Genomic DNA, 14,118 nt, shown 5'->3' with positions numbered 1-14,118 from the left:
CCATGTAATATGGGTCAAAATGGTTCACCTAACAGCACTTCTCCACCTTGCTATGTTCTGTGCCAGCTCACTAGTAATACCTCTAGATCTAAGGCCGGCACACACCATCTTGTCCCACGTTTTCCTTGGTCCACTTTTCTATTAATGGCCTAGCACTTTGTAGTACAGTGGAAACTATGTTGCCTATGGATTTGATTTTGGTTCCACACTTGTACCTTGTCATGAAGTGAGAGGCTATCCATGAGATGATAAATTTTTTTTCCATCCTTATCTGTTTATCTTCGACTGTCTTGCTCTGAAGTCAGAGTTTAAGACTAATTTTTGTGTGTGTGTCTTTCTGGAGTTTCAGAACTTTGAAAGTCTATGGGCTTTAGACTCATCTATTTTCACAAGTAAAGAACATGCAGTCAGTTTCAAAGCATGTCCCATGTCATGTGTAGCACAATTGCAAGTTTGTGATCACCTAAGTTACTGCAAAGCCTGAGTACAGACACCTTCTTCTGGGTTGTTCATAACTGATCCGTTCTCCCAGTAAATATCCAGGACCTACTGTCAACTTCTGGGGGATGTGGGCAATACCACTCTGGCAGCCCACTGGTGAACTCTTGCCATCTCCTAGTCAGTAACATGTACAGTGATAAGAATGAAGACCACAACCATCATGCATTTACAGACGGATGATGGTGGTGGTGATGACCTAGTTGCAATGTTAAATTGGGAGTAAGCAGTGGGTGCAGACATGGGTGCCAGTCTAACAGGTGGAGTGGTGATGACCTAGTGCATGGCAATGTCATGCACTGCCCAGAGAGGGGGGAGGGTATCTGGAAGTGTGTGTATTTGAGAGAGGGATATAAGGAACTGTTGGCTCAGAGAGCCAAGTATGTTGCTCCACTTCTCGCTTGGTATGGCCCCATTAAGTAAGGTACCTGATGACACCCCCTCCCTAGGATTTGGAGGGAAGAGGTGTGGACCCCAGACTGGCATGGGCAAAACACCTGCTGTGGCTTCATCAGGAGGTGTTCCATGCAAGAAATGTTTATATTATACCCCCCCCCTTCCACAAAAAAAAAGTGAATTAATATAGTATCATACAGATGACTGGGTAGGAGAAGGGGGACCACTGATGACGGTGGAACTGCCTACTGTGGTTATGCAAGAAGCACCAACACTCATATGGTAACCTTATGTTGGGGGTGCACCTTTTTCATGGACTGGCTAAAAATGTGCAGAATGGGGCTAACAAGAGGTTGAATGCTTGACAAAAACACCAAAACACCCAAAAAGGGCCTGGTCAGTCTTTTGAGGTCCCAGGGCCAGCACTGGAGGCTTTGTATCGAGTGCAAACTAAAAGACAATTAATTGCTATAGAAAAATGAGGGATGTAAAACTGCGTTCTATGGAAGGAAGATCACAAAATGCACAACTGCATGACTAACCCCAATCAAGCAAATCAAACTACCATAAAGGACAAGTGATAACAAAGCATACAGTCCTAAAATAATACCTAGTATAAAATAATGAGGACCTGGAAAGTTGCTTGCCTGGGCAGACAAAGGAAAGGGAAAAGCTAAGTACTGTAATAATTATGATCTGACATACACTGGCACAGAGTTGAGGTGGTGAGGAAAAACATAAAAGCAACTTGCTTACAGTATATCAGACGCTATAGTACTAGGCCAGAGGATGAAGGGTAGCTGGAGCAAATGTTTAACAAATGGGAGGGTTTGGTGCTAGAGCAGCAAAACCTTTACAAATATAAAAACTACATAGCCTTAAAAAGGGTCTTGCACATACTGTACATTTACAAGCACACTGAGGTTACAGCACCTTCCTCAACGTCAGGCTGCATTGACATTGCCATAATCCAGTGCACAATGAATGCATGGCAAGCTATGCCCCACCTTCTTAGATGCCTGTATAATCCAGGAATGAAAAACATATTTTCACACTTCCTTGACTTCCCAGGTAATTTTAAGACTGATGCATTGTCCATAAACTTGTGACCTCTTCAGAACTTTTGTTTTTCCTTACTTGCCAAATGACACATTAAGTACAGCCACAGTAACTACACTTAATTCTATGATATTACAGGCATGTCCCTGTGACCTCCAGGATTTTACTTTAGTACTGGTAGTAACATATAAAAGCAATAAGGAACCAATGAACATTACATTTCAACCTGCAGTAACTGAAAGCAATGCAATACCTGAGCTGAATATTTTTTTGACCAATGCAAGCTCAGACCCATGCTAGCACTAGCCTACATATCCTTTCCCCCAGTATATCTTACTGACGACCACCTGCAGATGGGCATATGAAGTTCTTTTCATCATGGTTATGTATGAGGATTTGAGAGACTGTACACCCAACACTGATTTTTAAGTACAGTATACAGAGATTTTGAATAAGCTCATTATGTGATTTTGATGGCAAAAAAGTACAGTCTGATGGTTAACCCCTGAAATCTAGGTGACATATGAGACAATTTTATTCAACTTAAGAATGGCCTCTCATACTGAAGGGGTAAATTAAGGCTATATCTAACCTCTCCAGTATGAAAAGTATCCTAAGGAGGTGTTATGAAAGTAACAAATGGCATCTCAGGGCTCAGTAGGGTAAACCTTTCATGGCTGAGAGAATGTTAGTATTCTATTCCAGCCTGTGCCAGATACTTTTATTCCAATGCTGGTGGGTATAGGGGGCTGAAAGTGTTAGTAATTGTATCATGATTCCACCCAGGGTTGGGACAACTTTAGTATTTCTGTTCCAACTACTTGCTAATGCCATATGATTTTATCCAGTTGAGACTGAGTCACAAATGCTTGAGGGTGTTAATACTGGTGCTATTAACTATCATATGGTTGGGACAACTCTAACATTCTGTCTTAGCTAATGCTAGACAATTTTATTCGGCTGAGTGAGTTGTAGGAGCCTGAGTGTTAATACTAGCACCATTAACCTTCTCAAGGTTTGGACAACTCCAATATTCCAGCTGACATCAGACAATTTTACTCATCTGAGTGAGATATTATTAGCCTGAGTGTTAATAAACTGTATACTGGTAGTTTCTGTACATTATACCAGTATGTTCAGTGAGTTATTCTTCAGTTCAGATGATGATGACAATGACAATGAAGCAGGACAGGACAGTACATATAAACGCAACACTACAATTAACAAATGTCTACATACTTGAGATAAAAATAAAGCTATTGTCACTAGTCTACAGCTTAAGATTACTACATAAAAATGCAAATATGAGGAACACTATTACATACTTAAATAATCAAGGAAAACAAAATATTAAAGCTTATTGTAGATGAGAAAATAGGGTTTTGATTACTGCATATTTCATCAGTGATGAGAATTTGTCACACAAGAGAAAGCAGTATATTATTTGTCTGGAAACTTAATGATGTGAATTGGTATGAAAAATATGGTAACAGCCAATCTCCCCTCGAGGTGTAGCGGCCCATGACTAGGCTACCATAATCCAGTGTACGTAGGGTAGATGATCATTCACTTCACCAGGACTGAACTACATTACATACAGTCTAGAAGTTTACTAATAAACGCATGCAGCACTGAGAAATACTGGTACAAACCATGATACAAGTACAGTACCTATAATTTGAGGTTTGTGGAACTAATATAAGTAACTGAAGTCAACAGCTCCTCCATATGTTAGATCTAAACTCGTGAAAGTGGCTCTACCTCTTGCGATTATCAATGGTTAATTAGGCAAGATCATTACTGTATTTAGCGAGTTCCAAGATCTCACTGAACCACTTTTATGTTCAACACTGCTTTATGCATTTTGTGCTATCAGTGGTTATATTAAAGAACCTACTGGTAACATTAATTTTAAAAACCAGTGATTCACACCAATGCAAATTTCATAAAAATATACTAGGTGATGAAAATAATTACTTGTAAGTGTTATTTACAACATGCACCAGTATTCCAACATTGCAATACCTGTGCTGTTACCAGGAAATTAACATACATGTGCATAATCAGGACTGTTTCATCACTGGTGACAGCAGTATCATTCTATAGTACTTTAAATGATGATGGTTAATATTAAAGCAAACATTATTAAATGATGATGGTGAGTTACCGATATAAATTGTGCAACAGTTTAAAGCTTCTGCATGGTACTAACATTCACTCATGTATCCAAAAATTACAGTCTCAAAAAGTATAGATATGTATTAATGAAATGTCGTAATGATGTCTGTAACTCTCATCAGCAAAGGAAACTCCAGAACACCTCCTCCTCAGCAATTTATCTTGAATACTGCATTTCTGTAGTCTTCTTTAAGCAATTTTTATGTATTTAATACTAACACAGAATGTATAAATAGCATACAAGGGAATACTAATTTGCCAAATACAAAAATAAACATAAGGAAGGAATGTCAGGAGCCTCCTCAGCTAACAAGAATATGGGCCTGTATGTCTGCACTTTGTTGAGGACTGTGCTCAATGAATTATAATACATCACTAGTTCCACACATGACTACAACTTTATGGCACCAACACTTCATATCACAAAACATTCATGACCGCATTTACACACACATATATATGCTACAGTCACTCCTCACTGTAAGTCAAGGATGTATTCCACAATAGTACAGTTTTTTCCATACAACTGGGACTGTACTGTATATTAAGGGAAATGGGTAAATCTGCTTAATGGGTACCAATGGGATTTTAACCCTTTTGCTGTGGATAGTAACCCTGGGTACTTCACTCAGGATAACCAATGGAGTGTATTCAACCAAGAAAAATTGTAGTACTCAAAAGCTTCAAAAAATATCTCAAGAACCCTCTCTTTGTGGAATTGGTATACTGAGTTTTATTCCAGTTTTTTTGTTCAGCACTCCTAGGGGGAAAAAAAAATCTGGTTAACAACTTCAGTCTGGTGATGCACCATCTTATAGTGTTCTTGCTGTCTCCAGATGATTTTATTCAACTTGTGACAAACCTTTAGAGGCTAAGAGTTTGATGAAGGATATATCTAATTCCTACAGCTTGAAAAGGCTCTCCAAAGCTAAACAAAATCATCTGGCTGTAGCAATAACAGAAAGACATTATTGAAGTGATGTGATTGACAGGCAATTATTCAGTGGTATAAGCCTATCGTGAATTTTAAGACCAGTGTAAAAAAAAAAAAAAAAAAAAAAAAAAAAAAACTTACAATGAGAAATTACTGTACATTTACACACAAACTCACTTATTAGGTTTGAATGAGAAACACTGCACTCTTTCTTTACCTGTGCAGTGTTTTGTATGAACCCCCTTTAGTGGCACTGCAGTTTAAGGACCTTCAATAAAAACGATTATTGATTTTTGGTCAGCATGCAACCCGGTACTCTGCAGTACATGCCTGACTATTACTGGACTAGAAATGAATTGTGTAGGTCTGTCGACCCACATTGGTATATTTCTGTATAGTGAGGGGCTGAGGCTACAACTATACAGGGGTGGTGCTTTCTGGACTGTCTGCAGGTAGAGGGTCCAGGCTAAGGGATGGTGTGGCAATTTCTCCAGTGTACAGAAAATACTTCCCAGATTTCTGTGTTCTGGGGTCCCACCGCCAAGGAACACCACCTCCACGCCACACCCTCCTAGCAATTACGTAAAGTGTTATGACCAATGCAAGACCTGGGAGTGTAAACAGGAGTACCAGCAGTGGTCCCATGCCAATATCTTGGTATTTATAAGGTGTGAAATTAATGACTGGGGTACAGGCAGAGAAATCATGGTGCAGTGCTACTGTGACGTTCTCTGCATTCTTTAGGTGGCGTTCTAGATGTGTTAAATCTAAATTAATCCCAGGAACATCTGGATTAACACAAGCTACATACTGCCCTGCATTTAGTGAAGGAAACTCATGTCTTGGTTCGGAGCAGTTGAGCTGACGCGTAGCTGCAATCCTGTGTCCTGCCACTACTGCCAATGTGTATGTACAGGGGCCTTCACCATCTACACGTGTATGTACCACCAATGCTTCTCCAACTCCACCGGCAGTTAGACTGGTGACATGAAGTGAACCTCCATCTCCTCGGTGAGTTGGAGAACCACGAGGAGCAGCTGTCAAAAGCAGTGGTTCAGAGCAGCCGGGAAGGAAAGCCTCTTGGTCACTGGTTCCTCGCTCAAGCAGCATGAGGCAGTAGCGATAAGTAGATCCCGGCATGAGGGCCTCCCCTGGCACTGTCACCACCACCTGATGTGGGTCACGCAACAATGCTGAAGAACAGTTGACAGACACCTTTTCTGCCAGTACTTCATGGGAGTCACTTCCTACCTTTACCACTTCATAAACAAAAACAGCATCACAGGAATATGGAATTGCTCTTTCATCCACTCGCCAAACGAGTTCTACACCCAGGTAGGATTCTTTCTCTAGTGATCCTTTACTTCTCTGTTCTGACTCATCCTTGAGTATCCAATGAGCTACCAGTAAAGTGATCTTGGCATCAGACAGTCTCATTTCTGGACCATCCTCAGAGGATGCATCATCATGGTAGTAGTCATGATAATAATCATGGTAGTAGTCATGATATGAAGTCTCCTCTGAGCAGACTAACTGAGACTTGCTGAGTTCAACCTGAAAAGAGGTAAATTTATAATTTAGTTTCATGCTGATAATGGTCTCTCCCTTATTCACTACATATTAAGATTCAAACTCTATTCTCTTTAACTGAGTCCACAACAATCATCTTTCCATCCTGAATGCTCCATTGTAACCACAGATTAACAGTAGAATATGATGCTGGTCACAAAGAAGTGCTATGGAAAGGATGTAGAGCTATACCATTTTTCTATTCTGCCCCTGAGCTATGTGAAATAAGCTGTAAAATGACAAAAATCTGGGCCAAGTTAAGGTAAAAGAAATATGGTAGAGGCAGTCCCCATTGTATAATACTGTATTTGTTCCAAAGTATTACCACTTTTTCAATGCAAATGGTTCTACAAACTTGGGAATGTATGCAGGTAACTGGTAGCAAAAGAATGTTACCAGGTAATTTTCTGTCATTTACTGTTACTAAATACTGTAGCAAAACAGAGTAAAAATGTCAACTTCTATCGAAAGCTACTCTATGTAAATACAACTAAATACCTCCCAGCTGACAGCTTATGATCTAGAAAAATTTGACCATGTCTCTGTGTTTGGGCTGTTTATAGCATGTAAAGTAATTTCTCTGTGTTCGGGTAACTTGCAGTTTTATGTCATTGTTTTCTGAGTAATGGGAGTTTTCTGGACCTCAAGAATTTATGTCAAGAATAGCATCCATCCATCCATCATCCAATCCTACATTGTCCCTTGAGGAGCGTAGGAGCCTGGGGCTACTCAAGTTGGTCCTGACATTTAAGATTAGAGTGACCAGCCTCACTCATCCCTGAGTGGTATTACATGAGCAATAAACCCCAACCACCCCTTGGATATAAACCTTCACCGGCTCAGTGCGATTGGAGTGCCGTAATTACCCACTAAACCACCAAGCGCCAAAATCTGGTTATATGGTTACCACCTGGCGTAGTAAATGGTTTCCTGTACACCAGAAAACTCCCTTTACTCAGAAAACAACGACATAAAACCGCAAGTTACCCGAACACAGAGAAAGTACTTTAAATACTATAAACAGCCCAAACACAGAGACATGTTTTTGTACAATATCTAAAAACTAGAGTGACGTGATGCAATAAAGACTACTGTTCTTAAATTATGCAATACCAGAATGCTTTGTTTTTATATGACTGGCTTACCTATTTAAATACTATCCTTGATCCAGAATAATTCCTAATCTGTTCAACATTTCAGTCACATGCTGGCAGAACAGCTGACATTTCATCTGGGTGCAAACTTGGTGGACTGCAGGCCGAAGCTGCCCCCCTCCTGCAGTCTACCATTGCCCATTCAAGGACACAAAGGGTATCAAGGGACATTTGTATTACCAGGCTGCACAGCCAGCTGGTTTTACTGGTTGCCACCATGTGTAGATATCCCTCTCCAGTACAAGCAGACATTTCACAACGTAATAATGTCCTGTTTTCTTGAAATTCAAAGTAGGGAGATATAAGTAAACATATCATATTGTCAACTGTATGTGGAAAAGGGTTGTTATGGAATTTAACATTTAGTTATTCGAGGAAAGCATTAGATGGGTGGCTACCATTAATGATGGGAGGTACTAACAATGGATTGAAATGTAGCTACAAGCTTGGTAACCAGCCACACACTCATCTCTCAGAAGCAGGAAAGATTCAGTCACATGTACATAAAGTCAAAAGTTCAAGCTGGGACTCTCACACTGTTACAAATATTGTACATATCTCAGATTTTCTTTCCTCTAAATGGAAGCAACCTGTTTGTTTGGGCAGGTGTTTTAGCTTCCAGTTGACAGAAAACATCAGCTGCACCAAGCCAACCCCAATACAGTACTGTATATGTATTCTTTCAGAGGGAACATGGCATTATTTTTAAGTATGTATGGGAATCATATACTACCATGCTACATCTTGACATGATACCTACAGACAAGGGAGTTTGCACACAACTGTAAGCATGTGGGTTTGTACTGAGCATTTATATGAAGAACCTGTAAAAGTTTCCAATGCAGTTTGCACACAACTGTAAGCATGTGGGTTTGTACTGAGCATTTATATGAAGAACCTGTAAAAGTTTCCAATGCAGTATTCACCTCAAGACTGAATCATATTAAACAATACTGTTGAACAAATAGTCTACTTATTTGAATATTTGTAGAATATTTTGAAAGCCCTGAACATTCTGCCAGTAAGTGTATATATTTCAGCATCTATCCATCACTTACTGCTTTATGTCCCACCAGGAATATAAGGACCAACAATCTGATAATCAAACATAAACTTGTAAAGAGGGACAAATCTCAGCCTAGTGAGTCAAATACTCAACTTCAAGTATCATCCAGTAGCTAAGTTAATGTCAGCTCTGTACTTAAACTATGACTCACCACAGGGGCATTCTCAAGAGGGGGTGGTGTGGCACAAACAACACTGCCTCGTTCTTCAGTGCTCAGACTCGGATGTTGAGTCAGCCACTCAGCCAGCCACTCCAGCTTGCAGTCACAGTGTAAAGGATTGTCTGTGGAAATAAACCATTTGTACTATACAAGAGAAGCCATATGATTACTGTGTACCATAAATAACCTCTCTTGAAAACAGCTACTGATCTTAATCTCTTCCCCACGATAATGCATTTCATATTCCAGTGTTCTTGTTATTCCCAGACAATTTTTGTAAGCAGAGGGCTTCAAACTGGAACAGTTAAATACATTACACTCTCCAGTAAAACCTACAATGCCAGATGCCTGTCTGAAAATGAATAAAATCATCTGGTGATAGTCCAATTAAAATTAAATACCAGGTATACATCATTAGAGTAAATGGGTTAACATAATGATGCAAGAGATGTTTATCATATATAAGAACCACATTGAAATAACAGTTGAAGTAACATTATACTGTTGTCATCATAATTAACCAAACCCAAAATCAAGCATTCACACTGGGTTGGGAATTGTACAGCAAATTTCTCATATCTCTTGGATACATGAATCTGAGGAGAGAGCAAACCCCAGGTAAAATCTTAGCCTTCCTGCTTCATATGAGGTAAGAGGCTGCCTGTAACATGAGTGATGGGGCTTGGGGTCTCAACATATGTGCAGTGACACTATCTGTCTATCTATCAGCCTCCAGCCAGACTGTAATTCAAAGGTGGCGGCCATGTGCAAACTGCCTCCAAGTTGTCCTATCATCAACTACTAGGTTGTCCTTCTTATAACTCACACCACCCTTCTTCATATATCTCTCTACTTATCCTCAGTCTATTGTATATTATATTATGAATAAACAACTACAAAATAAAGTAAATGCTATCTTTCAAATAATGCTATTTTAGTCTAACATTAATCATAAACGTTCAGTTGTAACTACCACAACCCTTCACACATCTTTTTGTACTTTATTCATGCTATCTCTTGACACTTTGCTCAACTTGGTAGACTTTTCTAAGTGGAAGAAATAGATACAGCCTTCATTAACCCCTTTATCATGAAAGGTTTTGTCTATGTTGGCTATAACTGTCTGGAGGTAGCAAGAATAAGCTCAAACAAGATAGATTCAGGGTGAGGGGTTAGCAGAATAAGCTGCCTACCTGTAAGAGTGAGGTGCTGAAGTGCTGGGGTACTGTTGAAGACATGTGGCTGGATGAGGCTGATATCATTAGCTGCCAGATCAAGGGACTGTAATGCCGGCAACTGATGTAGGAGGTCAGCAGTGATGGCACGAAGGGCGTTGTCTGCCATGGCTAGATGTGTCAGACGAGGCAGGTGGGCAAGTGACCACCCAGACACTGCTACGACTCGGTTGTGAGACAGCTTCAGTCGACGTAACTGAGTAAGATTTGCAAATGCATGATCTTCAATCACATCAATTTTGTTGTGAGATAAATCAAGCTCTTGCAAGTTGGGGCAGGATGCAAGTGAGTGTCTTGTCAGCATGGTTAAAGAATTGTCTGACAAATCCAGTGAGATCAGGCCTTTTGCCCCTGTTACAAGGGTGGATGTCACAGAACCCTTCAACAGGTTAGACTGCAGAGAAAGTCGCTGGAGAGCATGCAGACCACGAAGTGTTCTCTCATTCATTTGGCCAGCATCCAACTGGTTGCGAGCTAAATTGAGAGACAAAAGGTGAGGCAATCGCACAAACACTTCGGGCTGAAGCAGGCGTAGGTTATTTCCCGCAAGGTCAAGGTTCTGCAGCTGCAGGAGTGCTGGAAAGGCTCGTGGAGGTAACTCCTTAAGTCTGTTGTCACTCAGATCAAGACGCTGCAGCTGCAACAATGGTCTAAGTGAATCAACAGGAACTGAAGTAATTTGGTTGTTGGGAAGACCAAGGGCTGTCAATGTTGACTCCACCCCAGAGAAGGCATCAGCAGGCAGAGTTTGCAGGTCTCCTTTGGTGATCACCAAACCCAGCAACTGCATGCCAGCAAACCCTCCACTAGTAAGCTGTCCAAGGCCATGTATTGCTAGGTCAAGTAATGATACACTGCCCTGGGCCTGAAGAGTTTGTGTAAGCACTGTAAGGTCCTCTGGTTTGCTTGCCTGGCCCCGACACCTGACTGTGTGAGGGACATCGCAAGTACATGAGATCTCAGCAATGCCACTGATGTAGGGGCATGTCCACCCACTACTGTTGCTGTGGCCAGTCCGAGCATCTGCTAGTAGGACAGGTGATGTGATGATGGTGGTCCGTGCTGCTGCCAAGGCTTTAAGGATTGTGGCAGAGGTAGGAGGGAGGGTGGAAGCAGGTGTTAGTCTGGTGGAAGGAGCAGCTGAGGGAGGTGTGGCAGCAGCAGCAACAGCAGCCACTAGCAATACCATCCCTGCTGGGCTGGCCATCCTGGGGACAAAACAGAAATTAGCTGCCAATTCACATACTTGGTACCTAATAAAACCAATATTATGAACAATTCAATTTATAGTATTCATATGCTCAACTGTATATCTACTGAAGTTTGCAGTTAATTTATGGATATGGTCAAGGAATCAGCTACCCACCAAGTTCTGTTCAGCGATTGTTTAAAACTAATGAAATATAAGCAAAGTCTCTAACTTCATGGGACTGGGAGAAAAGAGTTGAGTAAATTAGGGAAGGAGTACAAATGACTACAAAGGACAGCAAACAACAGCAGACCTAACAGTCCTTTCGGGGCTGTTTGTTACCGAAATGACTCGCTACTATCTCTAATTCTATGAGATGAAGATAAGGATAGCAAAGCAAGGAAGAAGACTGAATGAGATGCATGAAGACAGCAGCCTACAGTTTCTAAATAAATGGCCACCCACAGAGAAGAAATTGCTGGAAGGGAACTACGTGTCACTGATATTGGTATTACGTAATAAATATGTGAACCGAGAAATAAATCTGATATAAAATGAGGAAAAAATGACAAATGAAAGATTTAATAAAAGATACGTGAGAGGAAAGGGGGGAAGGAAGGGGACACCAGGGATGAGATGGAGGGATGGGATGAAGGAGGTATATGAGGGAGAGGGTCCTGGATTTGGAGAGGGGACAGAACGATGGCTAAGGAGATTTGTCTGTGGTCACTCCTTCCCTGATTAAGGTGTCTGGCTAAAGATAGATACACTGATAAATGAACTCCTCTGTGAAGCCAAGATAACTGGATTAAATGGTGTGAAGTCAATGATATTGTGGCTCACGTAATGTACAGGACGGAAAAACACTGCAATGCTGTAATAATGATTCTGAGGATATGTGAAATACTAAGTTATCGAAATTCTAGTCAAAACAGAAGTTTGTTTAACAGACAAGCAAAAACAGCTGCAGTATTTGATAAACTGAGTTGTTAGCAGTAATGGTGGTGGTGATTGTGGTCGTAACAGTGGTACTGTAACTGCAACCTCAGGCTCATCTCAACATGAACCAAGCGGACTGATGTTTTTCTTGTTGTTGTTATTTTCATGCAATGGCTTGACCAATTTCTTCATAAATGTCCTCGAAGTGAAGGAGTTAAGCATCATGCATCATCATCATCGGACAGTATCAATCCACTGCACGTCAAAGGCCTCCCCAACCAAATGCTCCACTCTGACCTATTGTGTGTTTGCTCTGTAAATTTTACGAGTCTCTATTGTTATGCTTGCCGCCAACACTTTTCCCTCCCTCCATCTGTACTGCTAGTCTATTATACCCAGTTTGCTTTCATCCGACAGTACTGGGTCACTTTTACAACCTGAATAATAAGGCTAGTATTCTCGTAGGGTAAGGAAGCTCCCGAACACTTTTTCCTAAGCGATTTCTTCTTATTATTACACCTTACTCTCCTATTCTGTTATGTAAATCGTTCTACCATTGTCATAATCTGCATAAATAACGTACAGCAGGAAATTAACCAACAATATTGAAAATAAATCGCTAAGGAAGAGGTGATAGGAAGCGTCCTTACCCGACGTGAAATCGGGCTTGAGTCGTGGCTGCATGAATTTCGAGAAGCCTTATTTATGAGTTAGGAATGAGTCTCCTTGGTTACTAGTCAAATCAACCCTCTAATCTGCATGCACTTGGCTATCACGCAGGCTGAAATGGGTTCGGGATCTTGGTCGGTCGGCTGCTTTTGTGTGTGTGTGTGTGTGTGTGTGTGTGTGTTCTTACCTAATTGTATCTTTACAGGAATGAGTCAAGCTCGTACTGTCCCGTGTCTTAAACCATATTTATCGTACATATCCTTAAATTTGTGAATTGTTTTGGGACACACTATTTCATTCGGTAGTGCATTCCATTGATCAATTGCTCTGTTTGGGAAACTGAATATCCTTACGTCTTTATCACCTCTCTTCTTATGCAGTTTTTTGCAGTGTCCTCTTGCTGATGCTTCTCCAGATGTTAAGTAATCATTTGTCTATTTTCTCCTTCCCTGATATGCACTTATATAGCATTATCATGTCACCTCTTTTCCTTCTCTCCTGTAGTGTTGGTAGATTCAGTTTATTTAGTCTTTCTTCGTAGCTTAGGTCCCTTAAGCTTGGTATCCATCTTGTAGCGGCCCTTTGAACTTTGTCAATCTTGTCTATATGTTTTTTGAGATGAGGACTCCAGACTACTGATGCATATTCCAGGGTTGGTCTAATGAATGATGTTATTATCCTTCTTAGCATGTCTTCATTTATGTATGTGAATGCTATTCTCATATTTGCAAGCAGTGTATACATGTTCCGTACCTTCTCGCTGATGTGGTCAGCCGGAGACAGTCTGTTATTGATAATCACACCTAGGTCCTTCTCTCTTTCTGATGTGTATAGGGTTTTATTTCCTAACTTATAATCCCAATCAGGTCTTTTTCCACTTTTACCAAACTTGATTACATGACACTTGTCCACACTGAATTCCATTTGCCATGTATTACTCCATTCATGAAGTTTATTTAATTCTTCTTGTAGCTCTTTACAAGAGTCTGTGTTAGTAATTCTCCTTTGTATTTTTGCATCATCTGCAAACATATTCAGATAGCTCTCATTTCCAGTGTTACTGTTTATATCA

The 14,118-nt window shown here is 40.6% G+C and overlaps 1 protein-coding gene across 1 annotated transcript; it reads right to left on the bottom strand.

The window, feature by feature from the left end:
• Positions 1-5,482: 5,482 nt before the first annotated feature.
• On the bottom strand, positions 5,483-11,456 carry LOC145407448 (uncharacterized). The gene is made up of 3 exons (XM_080278378.1): positions 10,208-11,456; positions 9,006-9,136; positions 5,483-6,619 (listed from the first exon to the last, which is right to left on the bottom strand). The coding sequence occupies exons 1-3, from the start codon at positions 11,454-11,456 to the stop codon at positions 5,483-5,485; spliced, it is 2,517 nt and encodes an 838-aa protein (XP_080134504.1).
• Positions 11,457-14,118: the final 2,662 nt, after the last annotated feature.

The sequence above is a fragment of the Coenobita brevimanus genome, chromosome 73 (genome assembly GCF_032717465.1).
Source record: "Coenobita brevimanus isolate Jiangsu-jjx chromosome 73, ASM3271746v2, whole genome shotgun sequence".
NCBI lineage: Eukaryota > Metazoa > Arthropoda > Malacostraca > Decapoda > Coenobitidae > Coenobita > Coenobita brevimanus.
The sequence above is the reverse complement of the archived record's forward strand: the minus strand, read 5'-3'. Positions and strand labels throughout refer to the sequence as shown.

What these genes read in the sequence shown, in the direction of transcription:
- LOC145407448 (XM_080278378.1), bottom strand. Translation starts at nt 11,456, where the DNA reads ATGGCCAGCCCAGCAGGGATGGTATTGCTAGTGGCTGCTGTTGCTGCT. An exon ending in TCAGCACCTCACTCTTACAG is followed by an intron (nt 9,137 to 10,207) that starts GTAGGCAGCTTA and finishes TTATTTCCACAG; the next exon opens with ACAATCCTTTACACTGTGAC. An exon ending in CTCTTGAGAATGCCCCTGTG is followed by an intron (nt 6,620 to 9,005) that starts GTGAGTCATAGT and finishes ACCTCTTTTCAG; the next exon opens with GTTGAACTCAGCAAGTCTCA.